The 24,043-nt window shown below is 46.5% G+C and overlaps 1 protein-coding gene across 4 annotated transcripts in view; it reads right to left on the bottom strand.

Moving 5' to 3' along the window:
- mtus1b (microtubule associated tumor suppressor 1b) overlaps positions 1-21,784 on the bottom strand; it is a 55,268-nt gene extending 33,484 nt beyond the window's left edge. For 3 of the 4 annotated variants that reach the window (XM_083692997.1, XM_083692999.1, XM_083693000.1), the window contains exons 1-3: positions 13,994-14,114; positions 4,310-6,247; positions 2,659-2,902 (exon numbers count right to left, since the gene is read on the bottom strand). In XM_083692997.1, coding sequence (XP_083549123.1) covers positions 2,659-2,902; positions 4,310-5,920 — 1,855 coding nt within the window. In that variant the 5' untranslated portion in view covers positions 5,921-6,247; positions 13,994-14,114. Of the gene's footprint in view, positions 1-2,658; positions 2,903-4,309; positions 6,248-13,993; positions 14,115-21,725 lie in introns of those variants that run through there. The other variant, XM_083692998.1, reaches the window with a different exon arrangement.
- Between the last annotated feature and the right edge of the window lie 2,259 nt (positions 21,785-24,043).

Here is a 24,043-nt window from a genome sequence, read left to right as displayed (position 1 = left end):
GCTGAGAGTAGGAGGGTTGTGAGTGAATTGAATTGCCCCCCCCCCCCCCCGCACACACACACACACACACACACACACACACACACACACACACACACACACACACACACACTACTGTGTTGCTGACTCGGAGGAGAACAGGGTGTTCCATTGTGTCTCAACACCATCAAATGCAGCGCTGGTGAAACACTGCAATGCACGACGCAAATACAACAATTTGCATCACTGCTCGGGAGAATACCTCTGAAGTGCAACACACGGGCCTTTATCGTCAGAAAGTGCGTCAAAGGGAAGTGTTATGGGAACCAATAGTCTTTCCTCCTTCTCATCCCTCTCTTTTCCATGACTCAATCACACATGCTTTCCTATCAGGAGAAACACCGCCGCAAAGACTGGTGACTCCTTTTTCCTTTTCACACCGGTGTTAAGTGGATGTGTGTGTGTGTGCGTGTGTGTGCATGTGCGTGTGTGTGCGTGAGATGACGACGATTGTGAGCGCAAAGAGAGAGAAAGAAAAAAGAGAAAGAGAGATAGGTGTGTGTGTCAGTGACTCAAAATTTAAGGCTCTATACATCTGTGTCCATAGCAACGACCTGAGTGGACCTGTGAATTCCGCTCATCAAAAACAGGAAGGTCTGCCGTGTGGAGAGTAAACACAGTAAACTCAACACTAAGACGCCTGCCCTCCGGTGGCTGAATGTAGGTACTGCAACACCACCATAAAGCCCTGCTCTGTGAGCTGTCAACTTGTATTAGATCAGGGTCGAACACATACAGTATGTGTCAAATACTTTCATATCCTTGAGCTGTGCTCAGTTTAGTTTGGTATAATGGAACCAACTGAATAGCCACCACATTTAGTACGACTAAAATACTCAGAAGGACGTATAGTATTTGATCAGGGTCAGACTTGTTTATGTGTTGGGTTGTTTCCACGTCCTAAGAAGACACAGTAAGCAAATAAACCGGATTTGTTAGACCAATTCTGCCCTCGGTAATGGTTGGCGCTTGATGTGTTGTGTCCACCTTGTGGTGAATGTTTGTTTACACCAAGGTTAAGAATCCAAAACAGCACATTGACAAGTGTGTCTTTGATAGGTTTGCCTCTGTGGCCAGTTAGGAAATTAGGAAACAAATCACTGTAATTGGACAAGAGACATCCTAAGAGAGGGCCATTCAAAGACTGTCCCCACAACCAAGTGAGCTCAAAGAAGGCTTTTACACATGGCCCGCCGTCGGGGTCAAGTAAGGACCACTTTCCCTCCGAACAGCAGGGAGACAGGCCAACCTATTGTGCCGCCTCGGAATTTGTCCTTTTTTCAACAGACGCAGATCTGGTTATCTGACAGTTACATTCCAACACACACACACAGTTTTCCGACAGTTAAATCCCCCCCCCCCCACACACACACACACACACACACACACACTTCCTATCTGCCTCAAATCCCTACTGTCCCAAATCACACACTGCAAGCTAGTGGTTATGGAAACAAGGGGTTAAATTACAAGCTATTGAGACAGACCAGACAGATGATACCATGTTAGCAGGAGCTGCAGCGTCTCGTTAATGTCACAAAATGGCTAACGTCACGCTGACTGTATCATCTCAATTTCCTCAGACAACACAGTCCTTTGTGTGTGAGGGGACACTCACAGGAACAATTATTGAATAAATCCCCTCAGGCCAAAGAAAAAGAATAGAAGACCCACAGAGAAAGAGAGGGAGAGACACAACAAGAAAAAAAAACACTTACGCACACATGCTCTTTAACTTCCTCTAAAGATACTGAAATGTATAGGAGAGGGAAGTTGAGGTAAAATTAGACTGCGAGCGCACGCACGCACACGCACACGCACACTCTGAACCCGAAGCACACGCACACACGCACACTCACTCTGAGCCCACAGCACATGCACACACACACGCTCACATTTTAAATGGCCTTTAAGTAAGAGCTGCAGTACATACCGGGTACAGAGAGAGAGTTCTCTTATGTAACACTGCGCAGCACTGAAAGAGACCCAAGCAGAAACACTGTCTGGACACACCAGCTGCAGTCTCTTATCCCCTCTACACACACACACACGCACACACACACACACACACACACACACACACTACATGCCTGTCTGTCAGCAACTAACTTGCTGTATGTGACATGAAGTGTAGAAAACAGACATCGTTGTGTGTATGTATGTGTGGCTATGTGTGTGTGTGTGTGTGTGTGTGTGTGTGTGAGAGTGTGTGTGAGGTGGTGTGTGTGCGAGGTGGTGTGTGTGTGTGTGAGGTGGTGTGTGTGTGTGTGAGGTGGTCTGGAATGCGAAAGGCATTTTAACTCGCAGCTCTGCAGTGTCAGCCTGCTCATTTCCTGCCTCTGCTGCAGAGACGGAGGAGACTTTAAATACACACCCTTACACGCGCGCAGACACACACACACACACACACACTTGGGTAAATAAGACACACATTTGTACGTGCCGGCGCTGCACACACTGATACAAAATCTCACACAACCATCGTTTTTAGCAGCAAGCTCTGTCACAAAAGCTCGACAGAGCGAGAGGGACAAACACATGGAGAGACAGAGAGTGTATGGACTGTGTGTGTGTACATATATATATAGATACAGATATATATTTTATGTATGTACATACCCACAGGCTGGCTCTGTCGTCCTCTTGGTGGAGAGCCACTTCCAGGGCTCTGACCATCCTTCCCCATCTGAGATGACGCTGGTGGGAGTAGTCTGGTGCCGGGACTCCCTCCTACAGCTGCTGGAGATGAAGGCAGGAGAGTGGGCCCCCCGGTGCTGCTCGCTCCCCCAGCCCCTCTGCCCTTAACCTGGGCCTGGAGCTGCTGCTGCTGCTGCTGTCTGGGCCCCAGCTTGGAGGAGACCTTCTGCAGAAAGAGCTGGCGTTTAGTCACCACGTCCCAGCCCATGGGCCCCAGCTCGGAGCTCCGCAGCGAAACCATGGTGTTGGCCATTCCAGAGTTTGAGGCAGAAATGTGGAAGCGACGGAGGGCAGGCAGGGAGGAGGGGTGAGACAGAGGGGGAGGAGGAAGAGAGAGGGAGGGAGGGAGAGAGAGAGAGGAGGAGGGGAAATAGGAGTAGGCTGGAGCTCTGAAGTGAAAAAGTTGCTATTGTACTACATTCCCTCTGGGAATCACTGCTGGGACCAGCCCTGTTTTTTCTTCCCTTCCTCTCCCCCTCTTCCTCCTCCTCCTCCTCTCCCCCCTCTTGTTCCTCCCCCTCTCCTCCTCTATAAACATTGGGCACACATGGAGCGAGTTTGCGGGCGAGTTTGCGAGAGAGACTCACTCGTCTGGGCTCCTACAGATTTGACTGACTCTTCTTAAGCACTTAGATGAAAGCTTACACGAGCTTATACCTCCATATGAAAAATGCCTGTGACTTTGCTTTTGGAATTGGTCCAAAAAGAACAGTTTGCTACGGTGGAACCTTTCTCAACGATGTGTGTGTGTGTGTGTGTGTGTGTGTGTGGGTGGGTGGGTGAAGAAGCACACATGCGAACATTCTTACATAACCGCACACGTCAGGACATTCCATCAACATTTTTGGACTCTCTAGCACTTACATTGTCATTCAAAAACCTTCCCTCAAAACAAAACAGTGAACAAAACAAAATAGCTCTTACGGTAACTCTCAAAATGGTCCGTACCTAATGATTCTCTTGACATTTTAAACCCAACCCATGCTTAGCGAATGGAAGTATTTAAGCCTGAATAACAACATCGCTTAGTCATGTGATGACAAGCTTATAGCTCGACGTGCCTGAGCAACAAGATACTCCCACAGTTACGCAGAAAGACAAGAACATTTTAAACCTGTCAATGGCTTATTGGCTAAAAAAAACCCACAACCAACCAAGAACATCCACCTCTACCACACCTCAGTGATCACCAGTCAGTCCCATGGTTACCCAACCTCAATAACAAAGCTTTGGCATGGTCGGTGACGTTAACTCTCTTGAACCCTTGATGATTTTCATAAACATCTTTGATGACAGGACACCAAGGGAGGGAAGGAGGACGGATGCACGTATGGAAAAACAGGGGTCTGATAGAGGGAAGGGCTCAGTTTGGATTTCATTTCACTTCATGAAATTTCAATTAGCACATTGGAAATAGGCATTTGTTGTCAACAAGGATTTTTCAACTCACGAATTGAACAATTCACACACACACACACACGCACACACACACACACACACACACACACACACACACACACACACACACACACACACACACACACACACACACACACACACACACACACCTTACCATGCCATTTCTTCTCCGTGGTTCGGCAGGTGTCTGGTCCCCTGTCCCCTCTCCTGTGCTCTCTCCCTCATTTGGGACAAGCGTATCTTGGACACCTTCCCCAGGAGTCCTTTCGGGCCCATCTACAGTGACCTCTGAACCTAAAGAGCTGCTGGAGCTCGATCGAGTGCCATGGGCTACAGTGCCCTTCCTCCTCTTCTCTGATTGGCTAGAGACTCTGCTCTCTCTGTTTTGATGGGGTCTGGGTTTGGGGCCTGGTTTCAGCATGGCCATTTTGGCATGACTGGAAGTTGACCTTTGTCGTTTGACCCCGTCTGCTTGTCCTTCCTTCTTCCTGGGAGGGGCTTTCTTCTCATTGGCTGGAGCGGCTTTTCCCTGCACCTGATTGGCTGTTCGCGGTGGAGCGGCTGGCCTGGAAATGATCTTCGACTTAACATTCTTCAAGTCCGGTTTAGGGAACCTCTTCACCTCTGGCTTGGAGGGTTTGGTTGCTGTGGAGACAGTTGTCTTGGCAGCAGCGGAGACTGTGGGTGGTTTGGCCCGTGCTCCGCCTGGGGGTCCCTTGGTCTTGCGAGGGGTAGGGCTTACCCCCTCAGTGCCCTCGTTTGGGGACAGGGACATGGGCAAGGGAGACGCGGCGAATTCCACACCCCCAGAGCCTTGCACTGAGGTTGAGGTCTGGGCCATGTCAGTGAAGCCCTCTGAATCAGGAACCACCATGGTCTCACTCAGAGTAACCTCCACTCCTACACCAGGCTCCTTGTCTACCACCTGGCCCTCTCTAGGCTCCACAACATCCACCGTGAGATCCAGAGGACAGACCTCCTCAGGCAGATCCGCCACCACCTGAGGCATGTCTTCATCGGGCAAACCCGGTGACGTGCTCCCCTTGCTCTGGAGGTCTGTGGTGGAAGTGGTATTCCTCCCTTCTAGGCCTTCACAGAGGTCAGGCAGTGGGGCAGAGAGAGGTTCCTGGGTGAGGGCCATGGTGATGGTGCCAGAGGGTGAGACCGCGTCAGATTCCCCCAGGATTGAGCAGCTGCTGCTGGGCTGCCTGTCCAAGTCACTGGGGCTCAGGCTGGTTCTCCTCACCACCATGTCGGAGCTCACAGACAAGAAAGACTCTTCCTCATCATCGTCATCATCATCATCACCAGGCATCTCTGTGGCCTCGGAGTCTGGTGAGGAACCCCGTCTCCCACCAGCTCCGTTGCTAAGGTCACCATGGATACTGTTGCTAGGTTTCTGTACCCCAGTGATGGAGAGAGTGATGTTGTCGTTCCAGGTGTCCTCGTCATCGGCAGCATCAAGGTACACAGACACAGAGTAGTCGTTGGATTCCGGTTCTGCCAAGTCATCCTCCGCCGGACAGACGGCAGCCATTTTGTTTTCTGTCGTCACCATGTCCAGCATGTCGACATCCAGAGGGCTGTCGGTACGGCCTCCGCTCAGGCTGCTCAGGCTCCGTAACGAGTCCGGGGATGAAGAGGATGATGAAGAGGAGACAGGAAAGGCGTTGCCATTCTGGTCCCCGGTGTGAAGCGGTAGCCTCATACCGGAACTGTTCTGGGCCCCGACCGGAATGCGGTCACCAGGCTGAGACACGCTCATCTCTGCGGCTCTCGGTGGTTGAGGTTATTGTTCCTGACTGTTATAGAACCACACAGCACGGTCAAGCCACTAGCACCTCCATGTGGTTGCTTATCTATTCAACCTCTAATTGGTCTCTGGTTGAAGATGTCATGTATGCTCCGGAGCTCAACTCAAGAACAGGGTTATTGTACAGTTCACTTGTCCTAGAATAATTCACTGAAGGGTGGACACTGAAGTGCACTTCAGACCGACAAGTGTACACTTCTTAGGGTCCTATGGACTGGTCACTCTGTACAGACAGGAGAGTGGAGTACATTGTTTTCAGGGTTCCTCCTTTGAAAACACCTGGAAAACACAAAAGGAAAACAACAACAGTGAATTAATATCACTTCCAAACCACAGTCAGTTATTTATCATCTCAGATGCCAATATTATGCCAGCAAGATTGTGCAAGATGACAAATGAATTGCAGGTGGCACAGCAAGGAACAAACGGTTGATCGTCAATTCCAATCAAATCAAATCATTACATTACGCAATGAATGTTGGCTATGGGCAATTCCACAGAAACAGAATAACCTGGGGACTCAGCACTGCTGCCCTCTACTGGGGAAAGTAGGGAGTGTTTAAAATGGGTGCATTACACAATACAGTACACCTTAACCGATTTTGACAATAGCATACAGTGCATCAACATATTTGTTATAATGTGGAAACTTGTGTAACATCTACACCCTAAAATCAAAACCCCTTTCTCTTGAAGGCTAAGAAACAACGGATAATCTGCCAAACATCAGACCTACAGTAGGTGGCATTATAAAATATGCTGAAGCGTCATTATTTTCCACAAAGTCATTAAATGTAGCTTTAAGAATTTCATATGCCATTTAAATCAATGAGGTCAATCAGCTTAAGATTGAACACTTTCCGTGGTTAATCACCCCGGCTACATGAGCATTTGGATGGAAAAGAAAGATGCTGGAAAGTTGTTTAAGTTTATGAAAAACTAAGACAGAAGACATTGTCAGGAGGCCCAAACATTACAGAGACTTGCCACACAGTTCCATAAATGCCTTTTATATAAAAAAAAAAGTTGCAAACAATAGCCCCATTGAAGGTTGGGCATTGTTAGAAAGACATAGACTTTGTCAAAGGCCCACATCCCTACAGTGCGTGGGTGAATTCAGAGAGAGAAACTCAGCTAAACTGGACTGAGAGAAATGTCAGAGCTTACATGTTTGATAAAGATGCAGGGGAAAGTGTTTTGTTTGTCAAGATATGGGAAACAGATGGAGTCATTTTCCCTTCCACGTAAACAACAGATAAACAGGTTCCAGAGACGGAAACTTCCGGCATCTGGAGAAAGAAAGAGAGAGAGGGGGAGAGAGAGAGAGAGAGAGAGAGAGAGAGAGACTGACTTCTACTTAGTAGTCCTGTGACCAGAACTGAATAGCACACTGCATTTTGGTCAGCCCAAACATAGGTAGATAGCTTGTTGTGGTTAGAATACTCCACACTCACACCTGCCAGATGAGTGAGTGAGTGCGTGCGTGTGTGCGTGCACATACTCATCTGGGTCAGAGAGAGACAGAGAGAAGCTATTAAAAGGAGCAGTTTTATTTTAATATCCAGGACAGTGCTGCTCCATTGAATGGCAGTTCCACAGAGACTACCTATCAGCTTCTTCCTACACAACTATGGGAGCAACACAACCCTGCCTTACCTTCATAAAAAAAAACACCAAAAAAACAGCATGGCCAAAGAGTCACAAAATCTAACACTGCTGCTGAAAACTCTGAATGGAAGCTACAACACAGCTTGTGTGACATGCAATCACACAAAGCGAGGTTTGAAGACCAGATCAGATGGACGTTAACTCCACGAGCCACTTCACTGACCGAACAGCCTTTTTCTAAATGCCACCGCTCTGACATCAACCTCACCGGACACCAATCCTGAGGGGAATCTCAATCGTCTAAAGTGGTCTCCTCTCCTCATCTCCTCTCCTTTGTGGCATCGCCTACAGAATAGTGTTTACATTCACCAGCCCAGGCCCTCTCTCTCTCTCACATCAGTTCCGATGAAGGAAAGGAGTCATAGTGAGGAGGCATCTTTAAAAACAATTGGGACGCACCCCCATGTCACCGTCAGTGCAGACCAAGAGCAGCTAGTTGTAAATACTGCAGTGTAATATAGTATCCAGTTCCCTCTCCTGGGCCTGTGACCCAGTCTCATTACTTATGCACGAGTTAGCGCTGGAACCAGCCGACCTGAGACGGTGGCCTTATCAAATATCCATTAGTCCAACACCGCCGCAGCGGCTACATGAGCTAGAGTCGCTATCGCTAGCTCTCTGACAGGGTGGGGAGGCACACCTGGGACGGAGCCAGAGAGAACAGCTAGCCTCTGGCATTTATGTCAATACAGCACAGGTGTCTCCGTAGCAGTGTAGCGCTCTGGCTAGCTTGAGGGCTAATGCACACATTAAAGGCTGGAGGTTTCATTTCAGTGAGACTTGTGAAGGGTGGAGGCAATCAACCTTCATGCCAGTGCTTGATGATTGTGATATCGTCTACCAAAATGCAGCAGCCACTACTCTTAAACCGTTGGATACCATCTGCCATAGCGCCATCCGCTTTATTACAGTTGATAGTTTTTAATACTCATCATTGCATCATTTATTAAAAGGAGGTCTTCATTACTCCCTTTTTGTGTATAAAGCCCAACTGCATAAACTCCCGGCTTACCTAACCTCGTTATTGAAATTTAAGAACATAAATTACCTCACCGAGGTTCCTCGGGTCTCCACCGAATTGGGTAAATCCGCTTTTAGTTATGGTGCACTTCACTGCTGGAACAATCTACAGAAAACATTTCAGTTGGATGTTCTGGTGCCTCTCGGGCAATTTAGGGTGTTAATTGAGGACCTTCTTGGTGAAGGATGTGATATGATGTGTTTCTCCTTATATATTGTGGTTTTATATGATGTATTGACTTCTGTATTTAACTGTGTTGTATTTTTTTGTTATTGTGTAAATATTGTGAACAGGGTGCACCTGCAAAAGAGTGCGTCTCCCCTGTATAAACAGATGTTAAAAAAAGTATGAAATCAAGTCAGTTCAGAAGTACTGAGCACTACTCATCCAGGAAATCTCCTACAAAACTAGGGAAGTGATCCTTCACTAAATGAACAAAAGTGACCACGACCACGATCTAAAGAGTAAACAAAGGGGTTGTGGGCAATGGAAAAGCAGAGGCCTAGATGCTTTAAGTTCAGATAAAGTTGACCACTAAGGGGGGGAAGAGTACTGCATCCAAAGTCCTGTATCAAAGTTCTGTATCAAAGTTCTGTATCATAGTAAGTCCTGTATCAAAGTTCTTTATCTAAGTTCTGTATCATAGTAAGTCCTGTATCAAAGGTATGTATCACAGTAAGTTCTGTATCAAAGGTATGTATCACAGTAAGTTCTGTATCAAAGTTCTATATCTAAGTTTTGTAGCACAGTAAGTCCTGTATCAAAGTTCTATATCTAAGTTTTGTAGCACAGTAAGTCCTGTATCAAAGTTCTATATCTAAGTTTTGTAGCACAGTAAGTTCTGTATCTAAGTTCTGTATCTAAGTTCCAATAGGATCCTCTTTACACGTTCAATCCATTACAACATCAACTTCATTTAGTAGCGGTCGGCGACCCTCGTTCAGTGACATCACATCTCTCTCTACGCTGCGGTCAGATTATCCTCAGCGAGAACAGAGTGAGCGGCACGTTTGACACGAGGGTCCTCGGCCGACGAAGCACGGCTGACTTTCTAAGGCTTCAAAAGCTGCGCTCAGCACATCAAATGTATAGTCCGTTCATGTTACATTCAGGCTATTGCCTCGAGGGGTGTGCTCTGTGTGTGTGTGTGAGAGAGAGAGAGTGCAAGTGAGAGAGGAAGAGAGTGCAAGTGTGTGTGAGAGAATGAGTGGGGGTGTGTGTGTGTGTGTGTGTGTATGTATGTATGTGTGTGTGCATGCGCGTGTGTATGCCTGTGTGTGAGAATGAGTGGGGGTGTGTGTGTGTGTGTGTGTGTGTGTATGTATGTATGTGTGTGTGCATGCGCGTGTGTATGCCTGTGTGTGAGAATGAGTGGGTGGGTGTGTGTGTGTGTACACGACTACCGATTGCAGAGGGAGAAGGACCCTACTGCGTATTCATGTACGCTTGTCGAGTACAATAACCACTGAGATGGAGGGAATGGGACACGGGGGAGGGCTGGGTGGAGGGGGGTGGGGGGGGGGAGGGGTCAGATACAGAGCAGTGGGGCTTCAAATGGTACCACAGACCACAATTAGCAATTAGCCTCCTACACTTAATCTAACTACTGAAGAACAATACAACCAGCCAAGGAATCAAACTCTCCAACCATTCCTCATTCCATGCATTACAACATCCTCCGATTTCTACCTCCACCAGCCTCCCCTGGAATGGAAATCTCTTCAGCCGGAACGACGGGGAACTCAGACGTGGGGGAGGAGGCAGGAGGCAGGAGGCAGGAGGCAGGAGGGTTGTGTCTGGGCTGGAGGAGGGTAATCATGTAAATATCACAGTACAGTCAGAACTGGAAGAACAAGGGAGACAGAGCTCATTAACCAGGGAGTGACGTGAGTCAGGGGAAAAGTGCGAGCTCTCTCATTCAATTAAATTGTTTTCATTGTAGCAGAAGGACAATTCACGTACAGCATCAACCACAATTAACAAACAACTAACCAGTGGAATGGGAGTGTATGACAACTGTGGAAAAAACAACTTCCACAGCATTAAAATGATAGTTAACTGTATCTCCCATGTGTAAGCTTATTTGCCACTCCAGCAGTTATGCAATCCTGACCTTACATTAACACGGTACATTGTATTAACCCTCAACAACAGTGCGAGTGGTCACACCTCCTCCTAAATCCCATTTTCCCATCTGAAGGCTCAACCGTACCATTACGCAACTGTACCGGCCTGCATCACATCACCACGATTGGCCGGCGGGGTGGCCGAGGTTTGGGGTCGTGGTTACCTCAGGATAGTTGCTGTTGCACAACGACGGGGTGAGGAAGAGGACGACATGGAAAAAGACGTGATCGAGATTACATTCGTGAACGCGTCACAAGATAAATATTAAAACTGCTAAGCTGAAACTGAACCCCTCTCTCTGGCTCCTTTCCCTCTCTCCCCCTTTCTCTCAGCCCTTTCCACTGACTCAACAGAAAATAAAAAAAAATCCTTTTGTTACAGGAGCAGTGTGTTCTTTCCTTATGCGAGATGGAGTGGACAAGAGAGCCAGGGGCACCTTCCTCCACTTCTATGGCATGGTCGTATACAAAGTGCAGGCTGCAGGGTTCCCTGCGTTTCCATTCTAGCCCTGACCCTCTGACTGAAGTGCAGTCAGTCAGTCAGTCAGTCAGTTGGACAGTCAGTCAGTCAGTCAGTCAATAAGGCATTGCTATCTAACGTAATGGGCCTTGGGGGTACAAACGCTAGATGGAAACTGTGATTGCTCTTTCCTTTCTGGGGGCCTGAGAATCCACCCCTAACCTGCCCTCTCTCTCTGTCTCCCTCACCCCATCTCTCTTCATCTCTCTCGTCTGCCATCTCCGTTAGCTCACTCCATCCATCCATCCATCCATCCATCCATCTTCACCATTTCTCTTCATGTCCCTTCTTACACATCCTGTCCATTTGTCTTTTCGCTCCCCCATTAGGCCCTCTCTCTCTCTCTCTCTCCTGTGCCTGGTTCAATCAGCCACCCCCCCCCCCCCCCCCCCCACACACACACACACACCCCCCCAGCAAGAGGAATTCTATGGGCCAGCACGCACGCACACACACACACACGCAGATACACACACACACACACACACACACACACAGACACACACACGCAGATACACACACACGCAGACACACACACACATGCACACACACGCATGCACAGCCACTCCCAAGGCAATAATCACCCTCACACCATCCACGGTGCCAGCCACAGCTTACCTCCTTAACTGCAGGAGCTGTTTGAAATCACTACTAGAATCCTCCTTTGTATTGGCTTATTAGTACAAAAATGAACAAGACTGTACTTGCTAGCAATCTTTAAAACTCATATAGCGTTCTGTGGACACAAGAAGACTAAAGAACTTTACTTCCTTTACGACCTGTTTTTAGTGAATAAAATGACTATTTATTGGGGAGATAATCTACTGTTGGTCTTATTAAAGTAAAAACATTAACAATATAATCTAAGGTTGGTTACCTTTTCTCATGGACTTAAAAAAAACAAAAACATATAGCCTACGAAAGGACATTCCTTCACGATGTCCAACTCCAAATCAACTTCAATAGTTGCCCTAATAAATGCCCTGAATCTTATTCAGGGTGAGAAAAACACAGCTGAAACTTTTAATGAATGAACCCTTGTTTAATGAATAAACTAAATCTTTGAACGGTCAAACGTTACACACAGCATAAGTCCACCATACACAAAGTACAGAAGGAGGGTAACTCACCTGTAACAGTGGGAGAATGAGAATGTGTGCGTTTTGTGTGTGGTCTAGTACACACACATACGTGCGCACACACACACGCTATGGATACTACTTTCTATCCACTTATCAGATATACGCCCATAATCTCAGTGTATTTATGCATTTATGACTCTCTTATCAGTCGGCTGATGTACTTCAACAGATTTACACTTTATGACATATCATATATTATATGTCCACATGTCCCAGAAATGCTTGGCTACACCTGGGGTTTCCACCAGTTCTAACACATCACAATCAAATTATTAAAACAATATAAAATAGAGAGAAGTATAAAATCAGCCTACCTATGTACAGTACAGTGTAGCATAAGAAGCTATTTAAAATGCACATTTTACCCCTCATCAAAACCATTGGCAAGCCTTTGCACCGCATCAAGTCATGCATCCTGACTACTGATATCATACTTCCAAGCAACGCATTTCAAACCTCTCCTCCTCTGCTGCAGTTGTTTGAATCAAACCTAGTTAATAACTGACATGTTATCTTGAACCAATCGTTAATGCATCCTGCAGCTATGGATCATGGGTTTGTGTGTGTGTGTGTGTGTGTGTGTGTGTGTGTGTGTCCCCTTGGAATGTGTGTGTGTGTGTGAGGCTAGGAATGGCGAACTGCTCTCGATTTCTGTCAGACTGAGGAGGGCTTTTCAGGAACAACAGGGGTTGCCATAGGAATGGGCTGTATGCTTAGTCATAGGGAGTGCTGTGTTCCAACGTTATACAAATGCTGGACTGTGGCGGGGTCGTAAAAGGACAAGTGCAACCACCGGCTGTGTGTGTGTGTGTGTGTGTGTGTGTGTGTGGGGCTGTGACTGTGTGCGCACAAGTCTCTCACACCATTTGACAAGCAGACAGTATTAAAGGATGTGTGTGTGTGTGTGTGTATGAGGGTGTGACTATTTCAAACCGTTGAGTGCATGTCCCTCACACCATTTGAGCTGGCGACATCATTAACAAAGCCTCTTAAACCACAGTGTGTGTGTGTGTGTGTGTGTGTATGTGTGTGTGTGTGTGTGTGTGTTTGTTTGTCAGTACAGACCAGCGCACTGTGAGGCAACAGTGACGCGCGTCCTCATACACCCAATCAATACAGCGACGATGGAGAAACTGCTGGACACCAGCCAGACAAGCTGCGTACGTCCACAGCCAGGGCTCCATTACACACATATGGATCTGACTGCAGTGATGGAACTTTATCTACAATACACGGTGATGGAGTCCATGCCCAGGCAGGCTGGTATAAAACCAACGGGCACTGCCAGTCCTCAACATCACCAGACTCTCTCCGTGACAAGTTTATTAAGTCACGTAGAGGAATGTTGGGGTACGTATTCCGCAACAATGAAGTAGGTTAAACCGATACTATGTCCATCTATGGGCTGAAAGTACAGAGAGTCAAAGTTTGCGGTTCATGAGCCACCCTTCGGCCACACACACACACACACACACACACACACACAAACACACAAACATAGAAATCCACCATAAACAGAACTGTTGCTCAAGCAGCTACAGTACTTACCCAGACATCCAACTTCTCTGTAAACGAAGGAAAAACACCAAAAGCCTTGTCCAGACTGAACTGTGGTAGGACTGCTTTTCACTCTCTCTCACTCACTCTCTCTCTCACACACACACACACACACACACACACTCACGTCACTCCCCCTTTTGCCGGGCATACACTTGGCGCTCTCCCTTTAACGGTGCCACACACACGCGCGCATACACTCTCTCTCACACTCTCACACACACACACTCACACACACACACACACACACACACACACACACACGCTGCGCAGTTCCTGTGGTAGAGTAGCCTCCGTCGTGTCCGCTCATCAGCCCAGTGCAGCAGGCTAGCCCAATGTGACGAGGTTTAGGGAGAGAGAGGGAGAGAGAGGGAGGAGAGAGAGAGAAAGAGAGGAAAGAGAGGGAGGGAGGGAGGAGAGAGAGAGAGAGGAAAGAGAGGGAGGGAGGAGAGAGAGAGAGAGAGAAGGTGGGAGGAGAGAGAAAAGAGAGAGGGAGGAGAGAGAGAAGTACCCCTCCCCTGAGGTGGTGAAACACGACCGAGCTCAACCCAGTCAAGCCAGTACTGCAGTAACAAGAACCAAAGCTGCTGAGAGAGAGAGAGAGACAGACAGACAGAGAGAGAGAGAGAGAGAGAGAGAGAGAGTGAGTGTGTGTGTGTGTGTGTGTGTATGAGACAGCCGTGGAATGTGTTATTCCCCCCTTACTGCGTTCCCTTCGTGCCAACAGCAGCAGCAGCAGCCCTCCACAACGCTCTCCTCAACACACACAGACACACACAGACACACACACATGCACACACTTCAACAGCGTGCGCCCCCTCCACACACGCACACAGTCAAGTTAGTTCAAGGTCTGGAGTGGGAGGGGAGAGTTGAGTTCTGTCTCTGTGTTTACAGTGTTGGAGGGGAACGTGTGTGTGTGTGTGTATTTAGAGGGTAACCCCATCCCGCCCCCCGCCCCCCCCCCCCCCCAACCTCAAACGTGGGAGGAGCCTAGTCCTGTCAAGTGAAATCAGCATTTGTTGTTTCCAAGCAGCCAAAGTTCCCTGTAGGACCGTAGCAGAATCAGAATCAGGGTTTTGGAGGGAAAGTAAGAGGAGGGGAAACGCACCAGCACAGCCAACCAGATTAACATAATCTCACATCTGACATGCTATTAACACAGCGATGGCCAGTTAGCCCGTGAAAGCAGATTACAGCGGGTTTGATCCAAGCACGAGACCCCATGCTGCCTCGTTCTAAACTGCACGTTCCGTTTCCGTTTGGAAAGCTAACTATGACCTTTGAACCCAAATCAACACACAGGGGTCAATCTGAGGTCATGAACTCACTGGGAGGGAGGACTTAGGAACTGCCAGTCAGCGGTCCGGAAAGCAGAGGCTCTCTCAGCTTACGCCTGCTTCATGTCCCTCCACCTCCTTGCCCTCACAGAGACATGGAGTACATCGGAAAACACAGCTACTCCAGCAGCCCTCTCTGACGCCTACTCCTTTTCTCATTCCCCTAGACTCTCTGGTCGAGGGGGAGGCAGCACAGGACTCCTCATCTCACCCAAGTGGTCACATAATGTCCTTCCCCTGTCCATATCCACCTTCGAATTCCATGCTGTTTCTGTCTCCTCCCCTGTCAAACTTCACATTGTCGTTATCCATCGTCCACCAGGTCAGCTTGGCCACTTCTTAGATGAAATGGATGTCCTTCTCAGCTTCTTCCCTGAGGATGGTACACCGCTCACACTACTGGGTGACTTCAACATCCAGTCAGAGAAGCTTCACTCATCTGGAGCACTTGACCTTCTCTCCTTCGACCTTACCCTGTCCCACTCTCCTCTGACTCATAAGGCGGGCAATCAGCACGACCTTGTCTTCACCAGATCCTCCCATACCTCCAACCTTACTGTTACCCCTCTTCCAGTTTCTGATCATCATTTTGTATCCTTCTCCCTTCCCCTCAAATCCACCCCCTCCCAGTCGGTCTCTACCCACACTGTATCCTCTCATCACAACCTGCGTACCCTCTCCTTCACCACTCTCTCTCATCCTCTGTCTTATCCTTCCTACCCTGTTGAATCCTTCTCCCTTCTATCCACTGATGCAGCCTCCTCCACCCTCCTGTCCACTCTTTCCTCATCCTTCAGCTCTCTCTGTCCACTGACCTCAAGGCCAGCACCATGCTCTCCAAGCTCTCCTTGGCCGTCTGAAACCCTGCAAGCTTGTAGAATAGGGCTCCGGGCAGCTGAGAGGAAATGGAGAAAAACCGGCCTCCCTGATGATCTAAAACCAGAGTCACTACCTATCTTCTGCCGGAGATTGAAGACCCTATCTCTCCTATCTCTTCAGGCTATATCTTAACTGTCCCTCCTAAAGACCTCTTCATCCCCACTACCCCCCTGTACAGTTTCTCTACTGTAAAACAAAAATAAAATAAAAACTAATTTAAAAAAAGTTATTCTTCCTTCTTCTAGCATTGTGACTGCCAATAGCCCCGGGTCCTAGCATAGATTACTTTTTCTTATGATGACTGATGGATAGATGATTCACTTACTTGAACAAATGTATTTTGTTGTGTCTGCTCGATGCCATAAATGTAGAAATGTAAATTTAACTACTGCACAAGTTACAGGGGAGAATGAGATATCAACATACACATTAAACTTGTCTAAGTCCTATAAATTGAACAACCCAAAAGTCAACATCAGGCTTACTATTTTACATCAGTGTCACATTAACGTCACTTGAATATATGTCACACACACACACGCACGCACGCGCGCACGCACGCACGCACGCACACACACACACACACACACACACACACACACACACACACACACACACACACACACACACACACACACACACACACACACACACACACACACACACACACACACACACACACACACACACACACACACACACACACACACACACACACACACACCATTAACCAAGGCAGTCACAGTGGAGCCATCAGAGAGCCCTGGTGACATGAAAATGACAGGCAGAGAGGAAAGAGAGAGAGGTCATATCTCTGCTGCAGAGCAGGACATAGATAAGGCTGTGTGTTCAGTGGGAGAAGAGCTGACCACAGGGAAACTTAACATCACTAACCCCCTCCCCTCTCTCTCTCACACACACACACACCACACACACACACACCACACACACACACACACACTCCCTCTGCCTCAGATAAGGTAGACCTAGACCTATTTCTGTCATGTTGGTATCAATTGACAACATATTGTCTTCAAAAAACAAACAAACATAAGGTCTAAACTGTTAGGGGGAGATTGTGAGTAGTGTTTTGTTCATGCAAGCAAAGATACACACACTTAAAATATCCTTGTTTCGATATCCGCACTGCCAGCACAGCAATATTTTAATTAAAATCCCTCTCTGGAACTTGGATGACTTTGAAATGTGCACACACACACGCACACACGCACACACACACACACACACACATCTTGACAATAGGCAAGTGGCCGAATGAGCAATCCACTGGCTCACTCACTCATGATAACAGACAACTCACTGTCACGCAACATCCCTCACTCTTCCCAGAGAGAGAGAGAGAGAGAGAGAGAGGGAAAGAAAAAGCGAGAGAGAGAGAGAGGGGAACCTCTCATGAGACCCTAGATGAACAAACAGCAGCATGTTTGACAAGAGCAAAGTTCCAACAGCCATCGCCAAACACGTTGTCGCTTAGAACCGACAACTTTTCCACGTCTATCCACACACAGGAACGGGAATCACAGTAGACCTACCCTCTAGGGTCAGCGGCGTGGAGGAGCTCTCTCTTCACTCTTCACGGCATTCTTCATTCAAAAGTGTCACAATAATAATTTCACAATATTCTTCATACATAATACATGAAAAGTGTAAGAGAGGTTTTTTTAAAGCATAGAAAGAGCAACAAAAACGTACAAGAACAAGTTACAACATAGGCGTGAGATGAAAAAAACATAACTATAACTTATATCATATCTCAAGCACAGGCATGTCAGCAGTGTGAATAATAACAGGATTGACGTTGATTAAATCTTTCGATTAAACGTTTCTAAGCGAATGCTTGTGGCAGCTTGTGCAGAGTTATTTCAAAGTTGATGCTCTTTATGCAGAGTCTCCCAGGTCAGAGTGAAGGTTATGGAGCCACAATAACAAAAATAGTAGCCATCATCCGTTCCTGTCGGTCTGATCTGACACAGACCGAGTTGTGGAGGAGGAAAGTAGCATTTGGGGTGTGTGTGTGTGTGTGTGTGTGTGAGTGATGAATGTAACTTCACACCGACGACTCTGCGTGTTACTGACAGTGTGTGTGTGTGTGTGTGTGTGTGTGTGCTCCATGTGGCGCCAGCTGTCACTGATAACACAAACTAATTTAGACGATTATCTACCCTGGCTGTTCTCACACACCTCCAGGTCAATAGGGAAAGCACTTCTGCACTACAAATATCCACTCCTACATTCTCAGCCACAGGATTATTTTACTACTCCTATTCCTTTGATGTCAAATGTAGTTTGTCATTTAACCAAGTCCACTGCATTTCTTTTCACAGATAGAGATGGCCACATACATACACACGCACTCAAAGACGTGAGCGCACGCACACGCACACGCACACGCACACACACAAAATGAGGACCACCCAGAAACTCACCCTCCAGCAAGGGCACACATTTCAGCTGGTGACTCATGTCAGGTCACTACAGCTTAACCTTTTTGGGGTACATAGGGGGGCACAGGGGGGCAGAGACCAGGGGCCCACCAGCCTACCACCAGCCTCCATCCCATACACTGCACATTAAAAGAGGAGCTACACTGGCTGATTTGGCCTTGATTTTCCTCCTCCTCCTCCTCCTCCTCCTTACAAGAAATGAAACTGAGAACAAGATTTTTTCTGGGAGATGTGGTTTGATGTACCAGCCAAAAGCCCAACCTTCAACATTTCTCAGGGTGAATCAGGATGTCAGAATTCCCCACCAAATTAAGCTTTGTTCTTGGAAAGAAGAAAAAAACAGAACAATGAAAATACTGGTTCTATGTCCAAAGTTATCCGTTTTCTTATCGATTTTGGGGTTAGAATTTATGGAAATTACTACGACCGAAGCCACATACACCGTTTTCAACAGGAAAAGTTGGTTTTTCGCTTCAGTTCCTCTTTAACACTTAGCAGCATAGCAATGTTCACCACACACCATGTTCAGCAACGGCAATTATACCCTGTCCTCAATTACGTAGGGGGCCTCAACACTAGCTAAAGCTAACTGCTTGTGACAAGTGAGCAAGTGCTAGGCCTAGCGGTTAGCGTGGGATTCCAGACTGGGTGTAATGGCATTAGCCTTTTCCCCTGGGAGTCATTCAGAGTCCTCACATAACTCAGCTGTTAGCTTTGTTAAGTGAGACGATGATACTAAACAAATAGCTGGCAGGTGGAACGCAGTCTCTCTAGCCTCGAAATGTTAGCGTGGTTGTTTGGGTTTGAACTCGGGGCACCTCCTAATGCAGCAGGTCTTACAAGGTTTTGTATGTATGGTGAATATACTACATACTAATACTACATACCATACTACATACCATACTACATACCATACTACATACTAATACTACATACTAAGAGTGGAGAATTGTTACTCACAGTGTGTGTGTGTGTGTGTGTGTGTGTGTGAGTGACTGAGTGTGTCACAATCCTGTCACTGTCTTTCCCAACAGTGTGAAATGTGACCAAACTGAGAGTGTATCAAATGTCCCACTGCTCATCTAGGGAGTGAGGGATCAGCATGTTTGATCTGAACTTGATTGCCCTGAAAGTGATCGGGACACAGTATCAGGTTTTTATGAGACCGTCACCCGCCAACAGAGCACCGAGACGAAACCCTAGGATGAGGTTAAACAGAGGTGGCGGCCATTAAAGGTGGCGGTAGATTAAAAGGTAGCTGGACATATGGGACCCACTCTCGCAGTACACATGGGCTACATAGACGACGTCAAAAGATTGTCACGAATAGGGAAGCATTTGAGATGGAGCCTACTCGATTGGAGTTTGCACTTTTGCGACAATTCCACCCGTTCCATTGTATAAGGCAAACTAAATCAAGCGCAGATCAGGTATTTCAATGTATTTGAGATAGGCCTAGACATATTTGACCCAGGTCTCTCTTGCTCTTCTGCCATTCCTTGTCCATTTCTGTTCCTCACTACAAACACCCACAATGCCTTCATCTCCAACCTGGCAATTTCCAACCTGGCTCGGGTGGCCGCTGAGAATGCCTGACGGACAGGCTGAGGACCTAAAATAGACCAGGGTAGGAGAAGAGGTAAACACAGAGGAGAGATGGAAGAGATGGAACATTCTTTCCTGTCTGTCTGTCCCATGCATGGTAGAACTAGACCTACAACAACACCAGAAGTAGGAAATGCCCTCTGTGTATTCTCTCCATCGGAAGCAGTTCTATTTTACTCTATTCTATAGCTACAATCCCTGCTGGGTGTCTGCATGACAAAGAAAAGGGAAGAAATTACACCAACCACTGTATGAATTCCGATCAGTCTGAATTACAGGTGTAGCCTACTGCCTTTGAGGTGCAGGGAAAAAGAGCCACATGGTTTGGGCCTTGTTCTAAGAAAACCACAAGATACATCAGTCTAACTGGTTTCATCCAGGTGTAGGCTTTGGCTATTGAATGTAACCAATTAAAGGCATGGTTCAATTATGAGGTTAGGGTTTGGCCTTTATAAAGTCAATAAAGCATGAGAAAGTTGTTTGGCCTTTAAGTCTTTAAGACACAACGATCGCATCAATCAGAAATGGGGTTTATTGCGTAACCGGGCAAGCCTAGGCAACCGTGGAGAAGTTTGGAGGGAGTTGCTTGGGATTACTGTAGCAGACAGACGGGCAATTGATTCAATTGTGACTGCAAGCAATGCTGGGGCCTGTTGAGAAGGTTGAAAAGCTCTCAGAACAGGTATGAGTGTCTGTGTCTGTCATGTGGACGAGGGGGAGGAGTCCACATGTATAGCTTTATAAATTACATTGCTATCGAAAACGTTCGGAACATTTCACCTGATTGAATAGATGCTTTTACTTTCAGGCGGGGAAGGTTCTACCCTAGGGCGATGCGGATGGGATTCGGTTACTTTTGCAAAACAGCAAATCAATTCAAAGATTATTTATGATATGCACAGGACACAGCAGTAAACAGTACAACGACTTTAACAAGCTACTTCTCAACTGTGCAGTGAAGAATAACATAAGAATAATAATAGAATAATATCATTAATAGTACAAACAGTGAGACTAACAATACATATAGCCTTTTGTGAATATATACAGATAAATAGTATAAATATAAATACACAGCAATGATGGAAGTGTGTGTGTGTGTGTGTGTGTGTGTGTGTGTAAGGGTGTCTTATTTTTGGGGCTTTATGTAAACGCTGAAAATACAAAGTACACTTAAAACAAACGACAGACCACTTGAAAAATACCTTGAACAACAATGAATTAGATACTTTAATCCTCGAGGAATGCAATTCAAGTATAATATAGCCTAGCAGCCTATACAGACACCAGTCTTCATACACTGGACTACAGTCCACTACACACCCTCCACTCCCTTCAGCCCTCACACTCAGGTAATCAAACAGAAGGCTTATTCATCACATACAGCCTGCCCTTCCAGAGAGAGAGAGAGAAGTGTTTAACCTCCTGTCTTACCCTGCCGTTTCCCCTATAGTCCCTCAGCCCGTGCCAAGAGGAGACGCTGCCAAGGTAACACACACACACGCACACGCACACGCGCACACGCACACACACACGCACACACACACGCACACACACACACACACACACACACACACACACACACATGCACACACACACACATGCACACACACATGCACACACACACACACACACACACTTCAGAAAAAACCTTGCTCAGTGCATTTACTGTAATCTCAGTCCCAGAGCCATCAGTGTGATGCAGCAGTGGACACATTATGTAACACCTTCGTCAACAGAGGATACAGCAGCTCTACGGCAGGATAACCCTGTCAGGACAATACAAGGACGCACGACAGTCAGAGCTCAGCTTTGGGATACCCAGGCTTGGCAAGATGCACCTTTACCCCAATGTGGAACCTATTCTTTGTAGAACCGTTTCATTGTAGAACCTATTCAACGTAGAACCTTTTCGATGCAGAACCTGTGTACTGTAGAATATTTTCTTTGAAAAACCTATTCATTGTAGAACCGTTCCACTGTAGAACCAATTCATTGCCACAGGCAGCATACCACAGCGTAGTCAATGTTCTGGCAGGTTTGAGCAATGCAAAGTATTGCCAATATGTATATACTCTAGGGCTACATGATTTAATGAGCTTTCTAAGACATTGTGCTACAGTAGGCCTATTCAACTGAAAGCCATTATGACACATTATTCACATTCACTTTCGGGGAACGAATTATGTCTGAGATCTTCAGATCAAAGACAAAGGCAAAGGAATCACTACTTGTCTTGTAGTGCTTCAAATCCCTCAATTGCACAGCCAAGAGCCAGTAGCCAAGGGGATAGACTGCCACACACGAGGGTAGAGCTTAAACAGACACAGGAGGAACAGCGCACCCAAACAGTGACAAATTATCTGGTTCTACTCCGCTCAATGGGACGTTAACAGACACTACTAATGGAACGTTAACAGACACATACTCTTCATGAGTCATAATGACACCGGCACACAGAGGTCCGGGCAAAGTTCTGTAACAGGACACAATGTACACACTTGAGTTCCAATGAATTGTCTGGTAATAAAAGCATGTAGACTTAGACTTAACGCCATTGAAAACAATGGTAGACCACAAACCTCTATGTTTGTTTAAAACTAAATAAAATAATAATAATAGCATTTTTCAGTTGTTTGTTTTATATTAGAAGGCTTAAATGGCAGGTTTGACAAAGCTTACCTAAACTCCACGTCCGTCCAACACTGTCCAGGTTTGCCGAAGGCAACTAATCTGCAATCTCTGCTATTCACCTGTGCAGATTATGAAGTCACCATAGTTTGTATTCATGTGACGTAGTGGTGATTCTGATAAAAGAACAACTGGATTGTAATTTAGCCTCCTTGCATTGCTTTGTAAAACAACCAATGCGAAAAACAGTCAGTATTGTACTGAAAAGTTCTATCCAGACTCTAGAGGCATTTGCGGAGGTCATTTTACAATCTCTGCTGCCATCTAGTGGGTAAATATAGTCAGTGTTAAATAATGACAACATTTAAATGTTTGATTCAAGGGAAGGAATCTTGGATTAATTGATTGGATGCCCTGGGCCCAGTACTTTTAATCACTTTTAATCTGGAACAGAATGATCCGGATTCTTTTTTGCGATCCTGGGTCAGATCAAGTTTGTGATTTCCCCTATAATACCTGGATGGCAAAAAAATAATCTGGATGATTCTGGTCTGAATTAAATGTTTTGAAATACTAGGCCCTGTGAATAGAATCACTACGACATGTCTTTAATATGTTACAGTTGCATAGTTCTGCATTTTCTCATATAGAGACATCAATGAACTGATCAGGAAGGCAAGATGCCAAATTGAATCACACACACACACACACGCACGCACGCACACAGACACACAGACACAGACACATACACACACACACACACACACACACACACACACACACACACACACACACACACACACACACACACACACACGTACACACACGACTTGTCACATGACTTGTGTGGTAGTTTCTTGCACGTAATAATGGAAGAGTGTCTCTGATAGGGTTCATATCTGATTCTTAAGTGTGTCTGTGTTTGTACTGTGACTTCCACTTCTAACCGCTTCCCACAAGATACACAATCTAAATGCATGACGTAGGCTGTAAAATAAGAAATGAACCCAATTATCATAAAAAAATAAATAAAAAAAAGGGTTAATGAATAGGCAATGTAATACAACCAATCATAGGCCTACAGCCTATCTTGGTGAAATAAACAGCAGAAGACACAAACA

Source organism: Argentina silus (genome assembly GCF_951799395.1).
Source record: "Argentina silus genome assembly, chromosome: 21".
In the NCBI taxonomy this organism is placed as follows: domain Eukaryota; kingdom Metazoa; phylum Chordata; class Actinopteri; order Argentiniformes; family Argentinidae; genus Argentina; species Argentina silus.
The sequence above is the reverse complement of the archived record's forward strand: the minus strand, read 5'-3'. Positions and strand labels throughout refer to the sequence as shown.